The sequence below is a fragment of the Arctopsyche grandis genome, chromosome 7, assembly GCF_051622035.1.
Source record: "Arctopsyche grandis isolate Sample6627 chromosome 7, ASM5162203v2, whole genome shotgun sequence".
NCBI lineage: Eukaryota > Metazoa > Arthropoda > Insecta > Trichoptera > Hydropsychidae > Arctopsyche > Arctopsyche grandis.
The window spans coordinates 22,720,568-22,742,448 of record NC_135361.1 but is presented as its reverse complement, the minus strand read 5'-3'; the positions used below and the strand labels follow the sequence as shown (position 1 = coordinate 22,742,448).

Genomic DNA, 21,881 nt, shown 5'->3' with positions numbered 1-21,881 from the left:
GAAATACACTGAAGAAATTGGGAAAATGAGTCTTGACTCTTGAGATATTGCAAGTTGGTGGAACGAGTGTTCTTCTGATTCTGATTATAATGTCGGCGGACTAATATTTGAGAAACCCTGCTCCAAATTAAGCCATCATCGCATAATGACCGCTGCTTAAGACGTATCAGATTGATATTTCCCATAACGATACGCAACGGATAAATACCATTGATTCGCATCTCGCGAAAATACTTTTCTTTTGAGAGTTTCGTCTGTGATTTATGGCGGCCATCAGTTTGGTTTTGCTGCCGTTGATGTCTACCCATTAATTCGGTCCATCGGAGCAAATCTCTCGACGCGGGACGCTTCCAGTGGAAATGATCAATCAAGCGGCGAAACCCTCCCAACTGATATAAAGAGAATAATGATACACCCCCTTACTCGCAAGTAACGCACGTCGCCGAACCGTTAAATCCTAGAGAATGCTCGGTGAAGTATAAAGATTTGGTGAGCAGTTGCTATATGAATATGTATGTATGTACGTATGAATACGATAGAAAATTGGATGGCAATTTTTGAATTAAAAGTGCACTTGTTTCTTGTTTGCAATGTGAACTAACTCGCCATCAAGGATGTCAACTCATCAAAAGTAAGTGGCGTCCATTCGTTCGTCAGTCGAAACGCTTTGCTTAAATTAAGATCAACGCGTTCCTGTAATCCGAGAACCTCATTGAGATTCAAAGAACGCGTCGCAGACAATTTCGGCAGGATTCTTTTTCGTTTTCCTCCATGAACCCATGTCGTGAAGCATCTTAATGAAGAGTTCTTCGCTCGCTTATGGTCTTTGTAATGGATGTCCCATCACGTAATTGCGCCATAGTAAGACATAGCTTCAGCATGTACGTGTACGGGTAGAAGTAATTAATAGTCAGATTGCATTTGGAATGAATATACATACATACATACATACCTATAATATTATATATCGAGTGTAATATTTCTAATCTTTGTTCCGTACACAAAAATTTCAAAATTATTTGACTGATTTGGAACAAAATTTACTTACACAGTTACTACTTACATTTGATTTAACATATTTTTATCGATTACATAAAAAGTTAATTCATTCATTTGATATATACACATGTACATATGAGCCGTTATATTTGAAAGTGGAATAAGTCCACTTTTCTTCATTTCGAGAAATATTTCGCAAACCATTAAATGTAATGTTTTGCGTTTAACAATATTTAAAAATACTGGTGGCCTGTAAGACGTTTATTATGCTTTTCTGAGAGTATGCAGATAACGAATTAAATTAAGTGATAACAATTTGTGAATTAAGTTAAACACAGAAATAGTATTTTTGGAACTGAAAATTGGACTTCCGCCACTTTCAAATAAATCGTCCCAAATGTTAACCAAAGTCCAATGTACTTATAGAAGTGTGAAACGTTGTATGCTTGGCATTACGAGGTGAGATAGCATACGGAATACGTGGATGAAAATTACGACATGAGTATTTGGATCGGTGGGCCTGGTTTCACCAATTCTCGTTAAATGAACTCTTAATTTCTATACTTGAATATACGTAATTTGTCATAAATTTTGAATAAGATTAATAATTTTATGTTAATTACAGCTACATGTATTAAATATGTACATATGTATGTATTTATGTATGTAATGTAACCGAAACCTTTTAAATTGAAAATTCTAGCATAATAATTTTATTTTGAATATATCATTTGCATTTAATAAATATTGAATTAAAAGATAATTAGTTACATAGTAGAGATATTTGTAGTAGAGATAGAGAAAATGTTTGTGGAATGATTACTATGATGGTCCTAGTATTGAGCCGACGAGACGGAAGTATAGAAACGGAGAATTCATTTAACGAGAATCGATGTTTCGCAGGTATTGGATATAGTGGAGAGAGTGAAGACATTGAAATTGCAATGGCCAGGTTATAAAGCGAGAAGAATGAACGAAAGATGGACAAAGAAAGTGCTGGAATGCTATCCGAGAAAATATAAAGGGATGAAAAGTAGGATGCAAGGAAGATGGGTGGACGAAATTTGAAAAATGTGTGCATTGAAATGTATGAAGTTTGCGCAAAATAGAGAGCAGTGCATGGTGAATGGCTGTATATCATGATGATGAATATGAATCAAATTAAAAAACCAGTAAAAAACAATTTGCTCGTCTTTGGTTCGATTAGTCGGTTTTTGAACAATCTGCTATATATCATTGTAAAAATATGTAATGTTTAATATTTGTAAATATATAAACATGCTTTTTTTTAATGATTCCATGGAATCATTGAATATGTCGTGGTATGTACTATATTTTGAAGATAGCTGTTAAGATATATTCCCGTTTGTTTGATTTCAATAGTAAAAACCGTTCAATGTTTATGAATCATTCAAGTTTTCATATCGCAAAAACTATTTACTATTATATAATAAACAAAGTTCATTAAATTATTACGTGCATAGATCAATTTAGTTTGGTCATTGCGATATTAATAGTGTCGATAAGAATAATGCATTCAGTAGTTTCTTGTTGCTCTTTTGACAAGTGAAAAAATAGTGAAAAAAAGTGAAAAAATAGTCGATAGTAACACTATTAAGTATAATATGCATATGCATATTGTAGGTTCACAATAATTTTGACTTGGCTGTAATTTAAATTGAACGTTTTCGATACTTATCTTCTTATAAAACACTTATTTTTGCCATGGGATTAAGAAATTTTAAGTTCAAGAACACCGAGAGCTTTAGACGTAATCAATTACATTGTGCATGTGTAATTTTTTTCTTTAACTCTCAATTAATTGATCGAAATACTAAGTCAAGAAGTTTACATCCAATTTGATTTGATACGAAAATGAACATTGAACTAAACGTGACCAAGTTAAATATACATAGGTACTATAATAGACACAATCAATATTTGTATCTACATATAATGGGCACTATATTATACTTACATTTAATTAATTCAATCGAATTTTGGTAGACATTGAATCAAGATGAATAATGTAATACATATATATCGCGTATGTACTTTTTAGGCGAACTGCGAACTTATATTAAAGTTAGACGTATCTCCATATCAATTTCGTACATATTATACTAGTACTATTCATATACAGTACTATGTATTTACATATATGATAGGTATAGTGGTAATAATTGAATTGGTTGAACTGCGACGTGGTAACAGTTTTCGTTCCTTTGATATTTCGATGAATACTAGACAATTGCTTGCCAACCGTCAGTGTCGATTCAACGATAATGGTTCCTCAGCTGTGAATATCTACATAGGAAATGAGGATAGTTCCCATTGTCACGTTATCTGTATACCACAAACCGCAACGACCGTGAACGATAAATACAGAACGATATTCGATCTCACTACCGTAAAATAGTCGCATTTCCCGTATATGTACGCGTATTTGTTCTCGTTGATCTTGTCAATGACAATGTGGCCAAAGAAATTTGATCCTATTGTAAATAATATAGACCAGGGTATCCCAAACCTTTTCTGCAATACGGAAATTTTAACGGAACATTTAGTTTGTTTTTTTTTTAGGTTGAGTAATTCATAATAGTGAAAATAAAAATAAAATAATTTGTTAAAGCTCTTTTTATTTATTTAATAATTATTTTTAAAACATATCACATAAAATATGAGTAAATATAGCTTTTAATGATTTTGATGATTTTGTGTCCTTGAATCGAAATATGGGCGAGTTGAATTCTTATATCTGGTGTGGCGTACGGCCTCTTTTTTGTTGCACTTTGACTTCGTTGCACCATAATAAGAAAATCCTACTTCGCTTAAATAGGATGTAAAAAACGGAAGAAAAACAATAATAGATTGCTTTGACATACTAATAGCTCTTCTGACAAACTCGCCTAGAAATCGTTTAATGTCATTGATCAAATCAGAGTCGTTGATTAAATCAATTAGATTTACATAATCACTTGCGCTTAAGCCTGCTGATTTAGCTGTCACGGAAAATGGATTCCGAACTCAGGAATCGCAAAAGATTTTTTTTCTAGTTATGCCAGTGTTCTAAAAATACTTCGTCTACTTTAAAATTTAATTCATTCAATTATTCATGTAAGGCAGGAAAATGATCAAAATTACTTATAAGACTCTACTGATGAAATCTGAATTTGTAATTTTTATCAAAATATTCAATTGTTTTCTTTTGTATTGTAATGCTTTTTCCTTGTAATCTTTTGTATTATAATATTGTAATACTTTTTCCACAATTTTTATTTCCGTATCCAATTTCTATTCAAAATTTCCGCCTGTACTAAGATTCTTGACTTCATAAACATCACTGGAGATTGCCCATCGTTTGCTTTTCAATTTGAAGTAGAAGATGTTTAAATGGTTATGCGTATAAAACCATTCCAAAATTTACTTGGAACACCCATTCAGGTTCCGCGGAACACCAATGTTCCTCGAAACATAGTTTGGCAAACTCTATATAGCGTGTGCTTTATACGTACGATTCAATTATGGTGTAATTCCTATGATTTTTTTTAATAGAGATTTCCTTATTATATAATAATGTATTTCTTTTATATAATAATGTATTTCATAATAATGTATTTCCTTATTAATAATTTCAATAGAACGAGATAGATCATTATACTTTTATATATGTACATATACAAATGTAAAAGAGAAATTCAAATGGAACATTCGATGGATCTGTTTTGCGACAAAAATTTTTGGATGGGGTAATTTTCCAGTAGTTTTTCTTGGCCTTCTAGAAGCCATTGAAAGGTTTCGTGATGCCAATTTTTTTCTGACATTCAATATGGGCTTGAATTTTGGCATCGATGATTCAATTTTTTTTCGTCTCTTATTACAACTCGGAGGCCAAGCTTTTCAGTCACAAAACGAATCATATAACTGGTTTTAAAATCAACCGACCATCAATATATGTATACATTTATGTACTTTATTTCAGTTACCGATTAAATATAATATGTAAGATATTTCGACCGATGGGAATACATACATATACATATACATACATAAATAAACTGAATGAATTTGGCATTTTATTGTAGCTCCTTTGAAGTCAATATTCCAGAATTTGTTAATGAGGGCGACAAATTTAGTCAATTAGTTTGTCTTTTAAATTATTTTTGACTTTAATTTTTAGAACTTGATTATAAAAAGTTGATGAGATAAACAGAGTGGAGAAGCCAAAATTACTGTTGACGTCCTACACAATTTCTTAATTTATGTAATAAACTTAATTTAAGCAGCTATACAAAATTGCCTTTTTTATGGACGTGCCATGCGTCAAAGTCTGTGTATTTAATTGCTCGCTTGTCCGTCATGCAAATCTACAGTAACTATCTCATGAAGCTTATGCCATTAGCAGGTTTTAAGGGTCAACCCCATATTACCCTGTAGTGAAAAAAGTTAAATCTGTGAAGTTATATTAGGCGCAACTGATAGCCAGCTGTCATCACGTCGATCTGACAATTTAAATTCTGATGATTTCTTTAGTTATCAAATTCCTCTAGCTGTACGTTGGAAACATTTGCTTACTTTATTTAGAGCTAACCTCCGTACGTTGGTTAAATATCAAAGCGATTGGAATAGTGGAAGTGGCTCAAAATCTGTTCACAAATATTGCGCACGTACACATCAGTCACGCAGTGAAACTAGTAAAAAAAACTTGTAACCTAGTACTTTGATTGGTGTTTAATGTTTGTATTTATTTGTTTCAGCGGCTTCATACAGAGGACCAGGTGCCGATGAAGGTCCAGAGCACTATGCTGCGCGCGTCGCGTTCACAGGTACTTCACGTGCCCTCGGACCGGCGTGTGTTGCGACAGGAGCCCTCATGGCTGCCCTTGGAGCCCTTCTATGCGTGTTGGCCAGACGAGCAGCTCGACGAAGACGTCGAGTTGGATTCCACTGCCCTTTGCATGGAGATTTCTTCCCACTCAGTCCGGCAGCTACGGCCAGAACCATCGGTAAGTTAGAGACAAAAGCATAGAAAAATTTCATAAATCAAAAGTTATGATAATAGGAAGATTTTGTTTAACCCTTTGAGCGCTGACGTCTTTTCTGTTGAAAATTTCGCCAACATTTCCAACTAGAATAATTTAGAAATCCAATAGAAAGCAGGTATAAAAATTCTAGCTAATCCGAGCAAAGCCTAGATAACTACCGCTGAGGATTTCGAGTTTTGTAAAGGTGTGTTTAGACTCTCTAATATATCTTGCAACAATATAAAATAAACGGTGACACGACAACTCGTTCACAGATTTTCCGTAAACTGATGTTGCGCTCCAGGCATTACGTATACGGCCATCTCTATCTCACCCCGTCTGTTCACCATGATCTCGTTTACTCTGCCATTACGTATGCAGCCATCTCTTTCACAGACCATTTTTTCACCGATAACAGACGGTCTGTGAAAGAGATGGTTGCATACGTAATGGCATAGTAAACAAGATCATGGTGAACAGACGGGGTGAGAAAGAGATGGCCGTATACTTAATGCCTGGAGCGCATCATCGGTTTACTGAAAATCTGTGAACGAGTTGTCAGGTAACCAAAATAAACGCAGACGTCTATTGATGAATGCATTTTTCCAATGCTAGTTCCATCTTCTTCGTTTTTGTTAAAGGTCCGAACGCACTAGGCGACATTCGTAGTGGAGTTTGCTACAAATGGTTGCAAACCACGCGGCTGCATGCTCATTTCGATTGAATTTTGACTGTTTGAATTTCAGCATGTACGAAAGACGAGATATTCATGGGGTTGCGTAGATGACATTTCGATGTACATTGATGTTTGGCAATTCTTAAAATTGAGTTGGATCTTTCATAGTGCGGTCAGACCTTAAAATGTAATGCTCACAATCTAAATGCCAAGCCACAATTTAAAATGCTCGGCAGTTAGGGATTTCCATCGGGTAATTCTGCCATGGTTATAAATTCAGAAATTCCAGTGTAAACCAGTCTTTGTTTATTTTATTTTTATTTATTTATTTTATTTATTGAAAAATCAACAGACAACAAGATGTAGAAATGCATAAAAATAAAGAGTAAATATAACAAAATAACATCCGTGTCCAATTACAGATTTTTACAAGTTACATAAAATGGTGCATAGAGATAAACAAATGAAAAAGAAAATAATAAAAACTAAAACATGACTAAATAGAACATTACATAACTAAACTTAAAGTGTTAAAATATTGGAAAAAGGTTAAATATAAACTTTATACACATTGACAAATATTAGACGATCCATGTTCAATGCTATCTGGAAAGGCTTAACGGGCAGTTAAGCCTTTCCAGTAGCTTGTTTATATTTCTTGTTTAATTTGTACATGCTCAAAATACAACGCCTATCGGCATTTTTCAGGCCCATGGACTTATTGGCAAAATGCCGATTGGCGTTGATCAGCATTCGAAGGGTTAAATGTACAAACACATACAAGTTTTTAAACAGCTGGGACTTTATGTTCCTAATTATGTTCAAGGTAGACATCGTCATTTGATGGTTGTCGCACAGATCTTTATCGGATGGCTCTTATTCCAAGATATACATATGTATGTATATGACTTCTTAATGAAATCGTTGGTGCCGTGCCTGAATGTGATATCTTCTACCGCAGTGAGCGTAGATTTTTAAAGATTATTTTAACTATTTTCATAATTGGATATGATTAAATTTTGATCTTCTCTCTTCTATTTGGTGCGTCACGGAGATTTTTTATTTTTTATTTACGGTTGGTTCTTGTACATATTTATGTACATAAGAGTGGCATGCCATAGAAATCTCTCTATTTTATCGCCCAGACTCACTTACGTGTGCGCGACAAAAACAGGGATATTTCCACGACACGCCACTGGTACGTACATACAAATGTACATATATATTGGTGCTGACTGTTGATGCAAAACATTATCATTTTTTTATTCTCCTTATATTTAACTCTTATTGGTTATTATATGTATTTTGATTACTTCTTTTATTATTTGAACTTTTGCTATTTGTTGTTTGTATGTTTATTTCTGTATAAGTAATACATTTTTTGATTCGTCTTTGCTATATTTTTGACCATTGTGACGAATTAGGAATAACTGTAATTCCGCAACCGTCCAAACTTTGATAAATAAATAAATTAAGGTCGATTTCAAAAAGATTCAAAATATTTTTCAAAAGGGAAATCTTTTTAAATGTGATTCAGTGATGACGTGCGGGAAATTAGAATGATATTATGAACTATCATGGGACGTTAACATGATTCAAATACATGTAATGTTTATCAAATAATGAACTACTCATATCAAACGATTGCAATTTCACATCAAAATTTCACATCAAAACAAACAGTCAAAAATTCAAATGAACCAAATTGAATAGGAAACTAACATGACTAAAATATAATTAATTTATCTCATAATGAACTTGTAATCAAATTTCAAGTGAAAACCGCCGGTTGCATCTATGAGTCAAAAATTTCGCTGCAGATAATCCAACATTAAACCTGCAAGCAACACACATCGTAACACATAACATTATGAATATTCAAATAAGGCCGTACATTTTCAGCATTCGTGCATCGGCTTCAGTACACAACACAGTAAACCTTCTTTATTCATAGAAACTGCTTAAAAATTCTCACGTCAGCGAGATTCGAACATGAAAATTTCATAAGTGGAGCACGACATTACCGCTACCCGCGACTCGATCACATTTAAATATTAATTTTCCGCCTCGGATGGGCGTGTCGTGTATGAGATGTCTTCTCGTCGCCCTCAGGACTTATAAATAGTCGCTGTTCCGAGACGTATTATTAATTCTGGTGGAACTTTTCGTGGAAAACGAGAGAGCTTTCGCAGCTTTAGGGCACTCTGAAGCGACCGTCTATTACGGGACTGCAGAATGAAATCCTACGCGACCAATTTGCATACTCGAGTGTGCTTTAATGTGTTTCAATTATACATTCTAATTTGTTTTTTTTTATTATTTTTTATAGCTGCCATCGAGAAGGGAGAGTCCAGGTGGAGACAGTGGTGTCCTTCTGCTCCACAGTGTCCCAGAAGTCAAACATCTTCTACGAAAAGTTCACCGGCGGCAGCTTGTCCAGCTCCATTGCCGTTCTTGGTGACTACTGGATCCATCACGTATGTATATTTGTTACTTATCTTCAAAATTCATCAACAATCAGTTGCACCATAGCTATAACGACAGTTTGGTGCTTGGTTTATAATCATTTATTTTCCTTCGACATGCAAATTTACGTCACCCTCGAAAGGTGCATTCGATCAATAAGTCTATGTACTAGAATTGTAGACTAGTAGTAAAATTCCGCCTGCAATTTAATTCAGCTTTTTTATCATTTATTCAAATCTATCGTAGATTACATATATTGTGTAATATACACGACTATGTGTAGATGTTGCGATGTTGTGATACATACAGTTTTGCAATGTAAAATTAACTGGTTTTCGTAATAGTTATAGTAAAAAACACGATCTACCACCAATCTATACGTATACATACTTATGTACATATCTATATCGATTTATTTATTATATCTATATATTTAAACTAGCGTTTCTCGAGCTAGTGAAAGTTGAATGAACAAATGGAATTCTTTCAGCTTGTTCTGTATAGTATACAGTAAATTTTTCGGAACCAATTCACCGAATGCTATTCTGAAGTTTTCTTCGAAATGCAGACATACATATTTTCAGAATCGCTATTTTTCGAATGACACATTATTAGAATGCATATTTTTAGCCTAGTTTCAAATCGGTGGTAATATATGTTTAATAAAAAATGAAATAAATAATCAATATGCACTCGTTGTTACGTTATATTTCGATGCGGTATCAACAGATGGTGTAGTAACATATACTTTCCATTTTTTGTGCATTAAGCATCGTCTGAACGCCGCTCTTTACTCATTAAATATAACAATCGAAAGGAAAATATAAAGGAGGACACATATAAGGGGAGCTACCACTTTCGGTCTACTTATTTTGAAAAAAAAATTCAACGTAATGATTAACATTTCATTGTACAATACAAAGTTTCAGGGTGATAAGCAGAGATCGGCGAACAAATTTATTTTGCCCACAAAAAATAGTTCACTATTGTCAAATAATATTGTTCTACAAAGCAAGAGAGCAAAAAATAGGTTTGACAATAGTGAACCATTTTTTGTGGGCAAAATAAAAATTGTCCGCCGATCTCTTGTGATAAGACATTTAATGGTATTTGAATTATCACCAAAATATACAGACACGCCCACACAAACACACACACGTTTTTTTAAAAACCATGAAATCGTGGACAGCTATTGACTATGGTTCCAGATCAGTCAAAATCACGAGGTCGAATTTTCGCACAATCACAAAACTTCATCTATTGATACTTTGTATATTTGTAGATAAAAATAATATTTTTATGTTTTAAATAAACTTTAAATTATCAATACAAAAGTGCTATCCATCCATGAACGTAATAATTTACATTTTTTCGATTGAAAAATGTGTCATTCGAATAACTTATGCTTCGGTAATTTGCTACTCGCTTCGACCAACTAACTTTCGACAAATTCATTTCGAAGAATTTGCCTAGAATCATTTTGTATGACCCTTTCTAAAAACAAATTATATTCTGAAATAGAGTATGATGATATAATATATAAATATTGGTGTTATAAACCGTATTTTTGCATTGCGGAAAAACTAGCATCCAACTCTATATAAGTGAATTTGTTATTTGCGAGCTTTCATCCGAGCAGAGCTTGGTACCTTCGGTAAATTTATCTTACTATTATTCCTAATTCACTTACGCAACAAATTTAATGCTATTTGTTTCATCGCGTCAAAAATAATTCCCAGGTCGTGCAATATATTGTAACAACGTTGAAATAATGTGTCAACACAAGGAAAACATATTGCCACGTGTTGTATTATATATTAATTGAAATATATTTACTTGCTGAAATATAAACGTTAATACTGATTGCCTCTGCAAATTTGAAATTTATAATTATTTACTAGCTCACCATCTCACTGGATCTACTCATTTAATTAAACAGAGAACTCCATACAATATTCATAATTACTTAACTACCTAAACAATATGCTCTATGATCTCATATTGGTCTTGTGTTCGAAGTAAATAACAACCCATAAAGGACTAGTGCTTTAATCACGATTCACTTAATTAATAATTTTGCATTCGCACTGCGCACAAAATTAAATTGCGCATTCAAAAAATGCGTCACTTTATCTGGTATATAGACACGTGTTAGTCCTTTTAAGTACATCCTTGACTTTGGTATGTTAATCATTCATGGCGTATACATAAGTCTCATTGAGGACGTTTTAGAACAATCATGATCACAGTACTTGTTATAAATCATCATCTACAGCCACTCACCATCCACTGCTGGATGAAGGCCTCTCCAATACACTTTCACTCGTCTCTGTTTTCCACCCCACACATTTTCCTAATTTCGTCTACCCATCTTCCCTGTGGTCTTCCTTTTACACTTTTACATTATCTAGGCCCTAGAGTCTAGGGTACCATTCTAGCACTTCTTTTGTCCACATTTCGCCCATTCTTCTAGCCACTTTGCCCGTCCATTGCTATTTCAATCTCTTTACTCTATCCACTATGTCCATTACCCTTGTCATATTTTTCACCCCATGTATTCCAGCGGAATAGACTAGTGGTTAACATGTAATGTTTTGGACAGAGTGGTCACGGGTTCAAATCCCACTGGTTTCTGCTTTGTCTTGAATTTGACTCCAGGTCGATCATTTCCTACCAGAGTTTTTGCCAATTTATCTGATTTTCATTGAAGCGGTTCCAACAAATTGGCAACCTTACCCATTTTCTCGCAACATCTCGAGTTTTCAGCCATCTCGAATTTCGAGAAATTGTATAAAATGATGTGTCTGTGGATTTTAATTGATATGCATTAACTGAATTTTGCTGAATTGTTTAAAATGCTGCAAATTTACAAATTTAACCATTGATGTCTCTGTGGATATTAATTGATATGTATATAGGATCCGGATGTGAAGGATTCCAAGTGAAACGCAGATTAAGTCAGAACTATTTATTGTACATGTCTCTTCGGGCTCGTTCTCCAACAAGTGACCATAACAGCACGCATCCGGTCTCTCCCATGCATACCACACACACTTTATCCCAGCTTGACCAACCATACCTACGGCTCGTTTAAAAATCATTCCTACATGTATTTATGTACATACTTTGTATAATACTAATAATATTTGTATCAAATGAACAATGTTTCTGGCCAGGAAAGCGCATTAGGATTACCTGTTAGGACTTATATGGTATGAATTAAAGTTAAAATAAAAAAAAATCCGCTTCCTGTCTTTTCTCGTTATGCCGAGCGTACAGCGTTTCATACTTATTTGTGTTGTAAATAGGAGTTATTAATTAACTATGCATCCTGAAAACCGCAATTGCAGCTTGACCGCGTTGGCAAATATCCATGCATTCGAATGCACCCAGCAACGGTATGGATTTAGATTCCGACTGCACGCAAATTGCATTGTAATAATTCACGTGGACCCTGACGTTGCCACACGTGTCCCCTTCTATTAAATGCAATAATAACGTTCTGTGTAAAATTTATATCATTATACACACTCAACTCGCATGCTTTGTGTCTGAGATTGTTTTTATATTATTTACGTTGATTTTTGCGACAGTTTCACTCGGTTATAAATAGTTGGTAAGTGACGTGAATCAACCTCGCCGATTCTAATATAATAAACGTATTTGTTTATTCTGGACCTTTGTCACACGGCCAAGACAAGGGAAAGTTATACAGTAATAATACCAGACATACAACTTGTCTCGTCTTTGTACGTATTCTTATCTGGGAGTCCTTCAAAACATATGTACATTGTAGGTACTATTTATGGAATTTAGCATTTCGTACAACAAATTGTATTATTTTATTATTTATATACACTGTCTCGTAATATATATATAGACCAGGATACATTATGTGACTCGGCGGGAGTACTACATACATACGTACATATATATTTTTTTGTCATGTCAGCTTGAGTTCGTCACAAGGGACACGTGTGTATGGCACGTGCTGTGTGTCTCTGTCGTTGCGTATTAAAGGGGTTTATTTTGGACACGCATATATTTAAATATTAATTTCAGTCTTGGGTAATCGAGAATGTAATTAGAGTGGGGTGTCAATGTGGAAGTTTGTTATGAATTTGAACAGCGCGTTAATTGATGTTGACTTTGACAAGTTGCTTAATTTGAAATTATTCAGTGCGTGTGATACTGTTGGTGAGATTTTGTAATTGAAATTCGATCAAAATTTGATAATGTTTTCCCACTACTGACAGATTTTTTTATACATACGTGTGTGTGTAGCTATTTATTTATTTTATAAATACATATAAACTATGATATAAAATTGTGCGGATTATATTCTTGAAAAAAATTGGCATTGTTATTGGAATACGAAATGAAATGCGCATGTATAGTTGATTTATTTGTTTTTAATTATACACAGCGCATAACGTCCATAAAATTATCATTTTATTGTTTTAAATAATAATAAAAAGAAACAAAGGCAGTCGAAAACATGAAAAGATTTAATTAAATATGCTTTTTTGTGATTTTTTTTTTAATATCTAATTAAAATATGTATATTATACGAAAGCATTTTTTTTTTTTTTAATGCTTTTTATTATTACGAAATTATGTTCACAATACATCTTATATATGTATATATTTTAATAGCTACTGATCTATTGATCATTTTCTATTTTACAATTTAATTTAATTTGGTTAGTAATCATAGTATTATATTATTCTAATGTTAATGTACAGCATAATAGGAAAAAGTGCTCAAAAACCTATAACAATATAATATAAGAATCGGGTTAGGTAGGGAATTTTTTTTTTATTTTACTTTGCGGAAATATTCACGCATGACGTGACGTCATTGTGGCGAATGTATGAACGTGTCGAAAACGAACGGTGCTGTATAGCATGAATAAAACTAGCTTTTTCCGTGCAGTGCTGTGCCTAGCTGTTGATGTACAATTTTTTGTATAATATAATCTGACTTTAATTTGGGATATAGTATTTATAATTCATTCAATCATAGATCTAAGTATTTATATATATGTATATACATATGTCAATACAAAAGTGTGTCTATATTAAAACTTACCTTGTGCTAAAAAAAAATCCACTAGATTCCAAGCGTCTAGGTCAAAATATGCGTTTTAAGTTGAAATATTGCTAATTTTTCAAGGTTGTAAATATTGTAATTAGCTATAAAAATCGTTTTATCGTTTATTAAATGCCGAATAGTGTAAAATAAGTGCAAGAAATAAATAAAATAATGGCTAAAATAGAGCTGTTATTCCAAGGTGGATTTCATTCACACACTGGCCGTTGAGCGCAGAGTACTGACTGTTCTTTCTCTCTCTCTCGCATCTGTGTGGCACGTGTACAAGGGGCTTCTCGTGAAAATAATTATTTCTGTTGATATTGATCAAAATTTTTATTTTGTAATGACAATTCGAATCATACAGTTTTGATGATGAATATATATAATATTAAGATATATAAATTGTTACTTTGAATAAAAATACCAAAAATTTTATTTTACTACCGCCATCTATGTATAAAACTAAAGACTACATAGACATCAACCAGATTTCAAATTTGCAAACTTCAAACGCGTCTTAAATGATATTTTATCTCTATCGTAAGGGCGGAGGATCCATTTACTTATATTGATGACCAAAATGAGCAATATAGCAAAGTATGAAAACGATCGGATAAGAGGCAATTTTTTTCCTGAATTGTAATCGTAAGTGAAACGTAAAGGAGGTTTGTAATAAAAATATGAAGCTATCAATCACAGTGCGGCAAGTGTTAAAGCATTGTTTTAAATGTTATATGGTATTGTAGTTTGTTTTAAAGAATTCGGACTTATTTACAGTGTAATAAATAAAATATGTAGTAAAAACTCAAGTCAAGCTTCACGCAGTTTGAAATAGAAAAGTGTTAACTTTATTCACCCTTGTTAGAATAACGTCTAATGTATTACATACATTCGCAAAGAGAGTAAAACGCAATATTTATGACCCAACTTTTGTATATTTTCTCGGGCTTTGAAACTTTGGTCATGGAGAAAGTTACACCGCCGTAATTACGAAATTAAATTATTCTGTAAGTTATTTTACTTATTGCGACGTTAAATATCGGTAAAGTTCTATTTTTCCTTTCCCCCTTCTGAATAATTCTATTTCCGTTCATAACGAGACTGAAACTTCAGACACATAAATAATCAAACTAAACTTTTTGTTTTTATTATTTTTCTTTGTAAAGGAATTCATCCAATTTTGCAGGTACTGTGTATTTATTTTTTATTTTATTTCATAGAACAGATCGCTCCAAAGCGACGAGTGCACGTATACAGATACAAAACAATCAATATACATACATAAGCATTTTATACATTGCGAATTCATACGAACATCCACAGTGACATCTATAGATAAATTTTTGCTGCATTTTATAATCAAATTGACGAACCTCAAGACGCTGAATAACTTAAGATTAATAAGAGAGATACCAATTTACAGGTACCATTTCAATGGAAATCAAAAAAATTGGCAAACTTTGAAATTAAACGATCGACCTGAAGTCACAAACCAAGGTCTGGTCAACAGCTACTAGTGGGAATCGAACCGTGACCACTCCTCTCGAAAGCATAATATTTTTACCACTAGTCCACTCTGCTGGTTATTTTATTTTATTAATTGAAAAATCAACAGACAGGATGTACATAGATATGTATAAAAAAACAAATAGTAAATAAATAATATATGTAACATCCGAGTCCAATAATAGATTTTTACAAAAATGAAAAAGATAAATATGAGGAAAACAAATTAAAAAGTAAAGAATAAAGGCATGACAAAATATGTAGAACATTGCATAATTAAACTATAGTATTAAAATATTTGGAAAAGGTTATAAAATAGAATATAAGAAGAAATTGAAATTTACAAATATAAAACAAATGAAAAAGGTAAATACAAAATAAACAAATGAAAAGGAAAAGAATGAAAGCTATAATATGATTAAATAGCACATTACATAACTAAACTAAAGTATAAAAATATTGGTAATATTGGAAAAATAGAATAGGAGAAGAAATGAATCATGAATGGTTATGTATGTATGTTCATGCGAAAATTGGTATTTTAGTTGAAATTGCGAAACCGGTATTATCTCATGGTTAAAACGAGCCAATATCCGTTTTTTTTGTCTGTCGATGTACCGCAATTTTCCGGTTAATTTCCAGCGCTTTTCTCGCTAAAAATACGTGTCGGAGGGAGGGTGAGGAGTTGCGAATTTTCCTTTGCGGTATTTGTACGTGCTGGTTATCAGGAAAATCCATTTTCATATTTTAACGAACCGGATATTGCCTACCTTCAACGTTTTTGCCGCATACTTACACAAACACAAACGAGCGTAATTTTATTACACACCCCCGGCCGAACAACCTTAAGGTTACTCCGAAAAGCTTTGCAATTTTAAACGGAAAGTGCTCTCTCGTTCGAGCCTGTCTTGTGACGCACTTGGGGCGAAACAATTTGCGAAACAAACATAATGTCGTTCTTATTTTCGCGCACATTTCGTACGAAATGAAACGCAATGTTTTGTGATGTCACCTTGAATATCACAGAGCCTAAGCCCATCCCTGACACTGTAACACAAATAATAATATAAACGCAGAGAAAACAAATTTGTTAAGATTCTATGTTTACATTTGTTTGCTTATGTAACTCTGAGAAAAGAACGACTTATGATAATAAACGTTGTTAGTTTTTTTATTTTTTTTCATCAAAATAAACAATTATAACATACTTTTATTCCATGCATATATTCTCTCTCATATATTGGTTCATAATCTAAATTTATACTATTATTTTAGTAAATATAAACAATGAAAAATATATATAAATATGACCTTCACTTGCACTTAATATGCATTAGTGGGTATTGAGTAAAAAAAAATGCTTAATTATTTCAATTCAATTATTTTATGTAGTAAATTTGAAAATTGAATACATAATACTTCTTAAGAGGGCTGAACACCAGCTCCTTGTCCATACAAACGTATTACACTTCTCCCATCCTCAATTATGGCACTAGAGAAATTATTTCTTAATATGCTATGGATATCCACCATTGGCATGCATCTGTGCTTTTATTTTTTTGATTAATTATTTTTTATAGGACCTAGGAGCCGCCAAACATCTATAAAATCGCCTCATTTTTACACCCACGAAAAGAGTCCAGCGTGCTTATTTAACGGTCGATTTTTAAAAAAATACGCGCACAATTGCATAGAAAATATATTTCTCATACCGATGATGCAATTTTTTTAAAAATTGGTCCAGTTTCGGAGGAGAAAATTGGAGAATACGAAAACTCGATTTTGTCGATTTAAAATACGTATTATCTGATCGAAGCGCAACTGTCGCATTCACTCAATATATATATTGTCGCATTCACTCGATATATACATTCACTCAAAATATATATCGAAGAAAGGAACGGCAACAAAATTAAGGTTTCGGGTGTACAGCCCTCTTAATGAATCTACTAGTGTGTTGTTTTATGTAATGTGTGCTTACTTTTTGATTCATAATTTAATTTAATTTCAAAATTCAGTCTATTCTCATTCGACACGTCCGAGTAATAAATATTGATTGAAAGTGCGTCATTTACAAGTGGGGGTGTTTTACGATATGGCTACTATAGCATTTGAGGAAATTAATATAATAGTAATGCACAGTGAATCGATATTTATTGAAGTTTTTATGGGGATTCTTTTATTGAAAAAGCGTTTTACCGCAATAACGATTTTTTTATGTCCATCATAATATATAGTACTGTTAATGATGTTAAAGTCGACCGATTAAGGTTAAAATAAACCCCAGTCACTGTCTTGTGCTAAATTTAGACCTACATACATACATACATATAAAAATAGAATAGCCATTTGTATCACTACCTTGCTTTCAATCAATTTATTTGTCGTCTGTTCGTATCTATTCATACGTGTTATTGAATTGTTGTTTTCATTGTTTTTTACTATCATTATATGTATGTAAACGGATCGCGCTGTTTTTTTTATATATTAAGAGAAAAATAGGGCGTTTCGGTCTATCGAACCTAAAACGTGATTCAATTACTTTTTCACAAAGTCGATTCATTTTACATATGTACATACCTACTCATACATCATATCATCATCGCATATGTATATAATATCGCTATTCTGTCTGTGTGTGTCTGTCTGACTGAGATAACGCTCGCCGTACTATAATAGTCGTTTCGACTCGACATACATATGTAAGTCACAGCTAAATCACTGCCAAAACGTATATACGAATACAATTACAAAATAAAATACTTCTATATATACTGATCGCAACTTATGTTTCCGCTTGGCAGAGAATTTACCGCCATCTATTGAAAATTTATTTAATTAATGAAATCATTAATAATTTTTTCTATCGGTGTTTTATATTGTTTATATGTAGGTAGGTAGGTAGTTTTAACCATTTTTTTTCATACTAAAAAATTAAATATATTTAAAATGTATTTGAAAAATATACGACCGCGTACGGATCGAACACAGAACTGACACATTCTTTTAATTTTTCTTTATTTAATAACTTAATTTACCATATTATAGCATGCGATGATATTTCATCGGGTACAACACTAGTATTTAAATAATATATATATCTAAAAACAGAGTGAAATGAAATATTTATTTATTTATTTAAAGTTTGGACCATTGTAGCATTACAGGAATTCCTAATTCGCCACAATGGTCAAAAATATAACAGAATAGAAAAGAAACAAAATAATAACTAAAGAAATTAGACATAACAAAAACAAAACATATATATGCAAAAAAACAACAAAGAAGGGAATGTCTTATAAAACAAAAAATAAATATAAAGATATATACACAGACAGAAATACATTTATACATAATCATAAAAAACAATAGCAATTATAATAGCATATACATAAAAATATCAAATATAAAATATGATGTCGTTCTCATGAAAATATATTTATTTATAGCGGATTGACAGCACCTGGAGCTACTTTGAGTCCAGCACAGACATTTGGCTCCATTCGGTCATTGTCGGGCCCTCGGGAAGTCGCTAGTTTTCCATTATCAAGAACTCCCAGTCCTCCACCACTGAAGTACGTAAAACTCGTTATATATTTCCCGATTCCATTTTTGATGTCTTTTAAATATGAAATGTTTCAATATTGATTTTCAGAACCAGCATATGTGATACAGAGAGCGGATTAGATTCCCCGATACCATCCGGAGAACAAGTTGAAACGTTTTCGTTTGTCTCTTCGCCTCACGATTTTCAAGCTGTTGAATGTAAAATGACGACGACAGAAGAATTGAATACCAATAAGGAAAATAAAAAGACATGCGAAACTGAACATTTAAATGCGCCTAGAAAGTCGGACGCGTCTTCGGTAACGTCGGCGAGAAAATCCGTGTCTATAATATTACCGACGAATGGTAAGGGTTGATCGTAATACGTTGTGACTACTATTTCATATTCAGTGTGGGTAAAAATGGTGGATGATTGAACAAGTTCAAATATATTTAGTATCTTGATACAATATTGTGTGAAACTACAAAAAATTAGTGTGCGTAAAAATTGTATGACATAACTTAAATAATATATCCATAGCAATCTATTTATGTTAGTATATATATGTAAATACATAATATACATTCATATGCACCAATTCAAAATATAATAGATCACATTTTAAATACTGAATCATTGTGAATGGATGTCTCAACTTAAATTTTTTTAATGAAGAAATTTTTTGATTGATTGAATTCATCAACCTAGTCGAAGATTTATGTATAAGTTTCAAACACAATTGTACTTTGATTATATAATATATGTCTGAACGTCTTCTGTCGTATGATATGAATAAAACTATTCTTCCACATTGTAATCATAAAAAAACTGGACAAATTCATTGTATACAAAATACAATTACCAAATGACAAATCAAATATTGATAAATAAATGTAATCATTCATAAATGTAATATTATAAATTGAATTAATGTTTGACTCAATATTTCTATTAAAATTAAGTACATATGTATGTATTGTAGTTGCATAATGCTCATTTTATATATATATATATATATATATATATATATATATATATATATATATATATATTATTTATTTTTAATATAAAAAATGCATTATTGTGAAGAAACAGTATGAGATTCGTATCAGTGAAATTGAAATGATTTTTGAAAATGTTTTTAATTAGTTTCATTTCTTCAAAATGCTCAAAAAAGGAGATAATAGGAATGCTCAAAAATATGTATTCAATCGTGTATTTTTTGGTTATTTAAAGTACGAGAACAAATAATAAAGCTTATTTGCATATCCAATTTATATATTATATTTTGATTGGTCCTCAAAATTGGCTCAAATTTCCGTCCACGTGTGCCAACCGAGGTATTTGTGCCATAGTGAATTAAAATATGTATCATCATATCATTTAGATGTTCTATACCTATAGAGTATCTTAAAAGGAATATTCTGAAAGCTTATTTTGCCAACGAAATGATTTGAATTTAGTCTACATATATAAAGAAAGTCTCTTATTTAACGATTGCTATTTTTTTTATATAAAATTACGTTTATCATTTTTATTCCTCAACCAATAAAATGATTATCTTTTGTTATTTTTATTCAAAATTTTAATTAAATAATTTTCATACAGATTTTGTTGAATTTTATATGTATTATATTATAATTACTCATATACACCACTTGTATGGACTCATATTCTACTTAAAATTAGCTATTTACTTTTCTAATTATATAATGTGTATCACAAAATATATATTATGTAAGATGCGGTTTATAAAAGCAGAAGAAATATAGCTAATGATTTAACATCGTAAGTGAAAAGTCCAAAGATAAGATGGTCTAAAATCGTTATGAATTTATACTGATATTTATGATATATGTATATTTTACATAAAAATTACAATTTTATTTATTTAATTTGAATCAAAATGTTTGTTTTATTTTGCAAAAAATAAGAAATTATGTTTCACAATGTAAATATATTGCATATGAAATTAGTGTAAATACATATACATATAATATAAAATGATTTTTGATTAAAATCAAAATATAGGAGTTTGGTAAAAGTAATTGTAATTCTTTACTGTTCAGCAACAAATTGTAAGGTATATGATAATAGTGTCACTGAAGAGTTATTCATTATATACATACATATATATTATATATCATCAATAAAAGTACATATATGAGTTGTATTTGTTTGGTATAAATGTCCATTGTTCTATCAAGGTGCAACGCTGTTGCATGCCTCAATTTGTTCGTTTGATTAACCCTGAAAAATCCAACAAATTACCAAACTTTTTCGAATTGAGTGATAATTCTACCAGTAGATTTATGTAAACTAGTTTGTTATTTCATATATGTTATATGGATGTTGAGGCTGATTAAATTAAGATGTTGTTTTAGATTCATAAGTGACAATATTATATTAATATTTACAAATTTTGTAGTGATTCTATGTTAAGATTTTACGTGATTTGTGTAAATGTGAGTGATCATTGTCCATATTCAATATATTTCAAATTTCATATAGATATAATATGTATTATATTGAATTCCCCTTTTAATATAAGTTGTTAAACGCGTATAT

General features: G+C 31.8%; 1 protein-coding gene across 2 annotated transcripts in view; it reads left to right on the top strand.

Annotated features, from left to right (window-relative positions):
* The window catches only part of LOC143914864 (uncharacterized), an 85,411-nt gene extending 65,228 nt beyond the window's left edge, over positions 1 to 20,183 (top strand). The window contains exons 4-7 of one of the 2 annotated variants that reach the window (XM_077435243.1): positions 5,757 to 6,005; positions 9,029 to 9,176; positions 19,216 to 19,341; positions 19,422 to 20,183. In XM_077435243.1, the coding sequence (XP_077291369.1) occupies positions 5,757 to 6,005; positions 9,029 to 9,176; positions 19,216 to 19,341; positions 19,422 to 19,689 (791 nt within the window). In that variant the 3' untranslated portion in view covers positions 19,690 to 20,183. The remainder of the gene's footprint in view (positions 1 to 5,756; positions 6,006 to 9,028; positions 9,177 to 19,215; positions 19,342 to 19,421) is intronic. The other variant, XM_077435242.1, reaches the window with a different exon arrangement.
* The last annotated feature ends 1,698 nt before the right edge of the window (positions 20,184 to 21,881 follow it).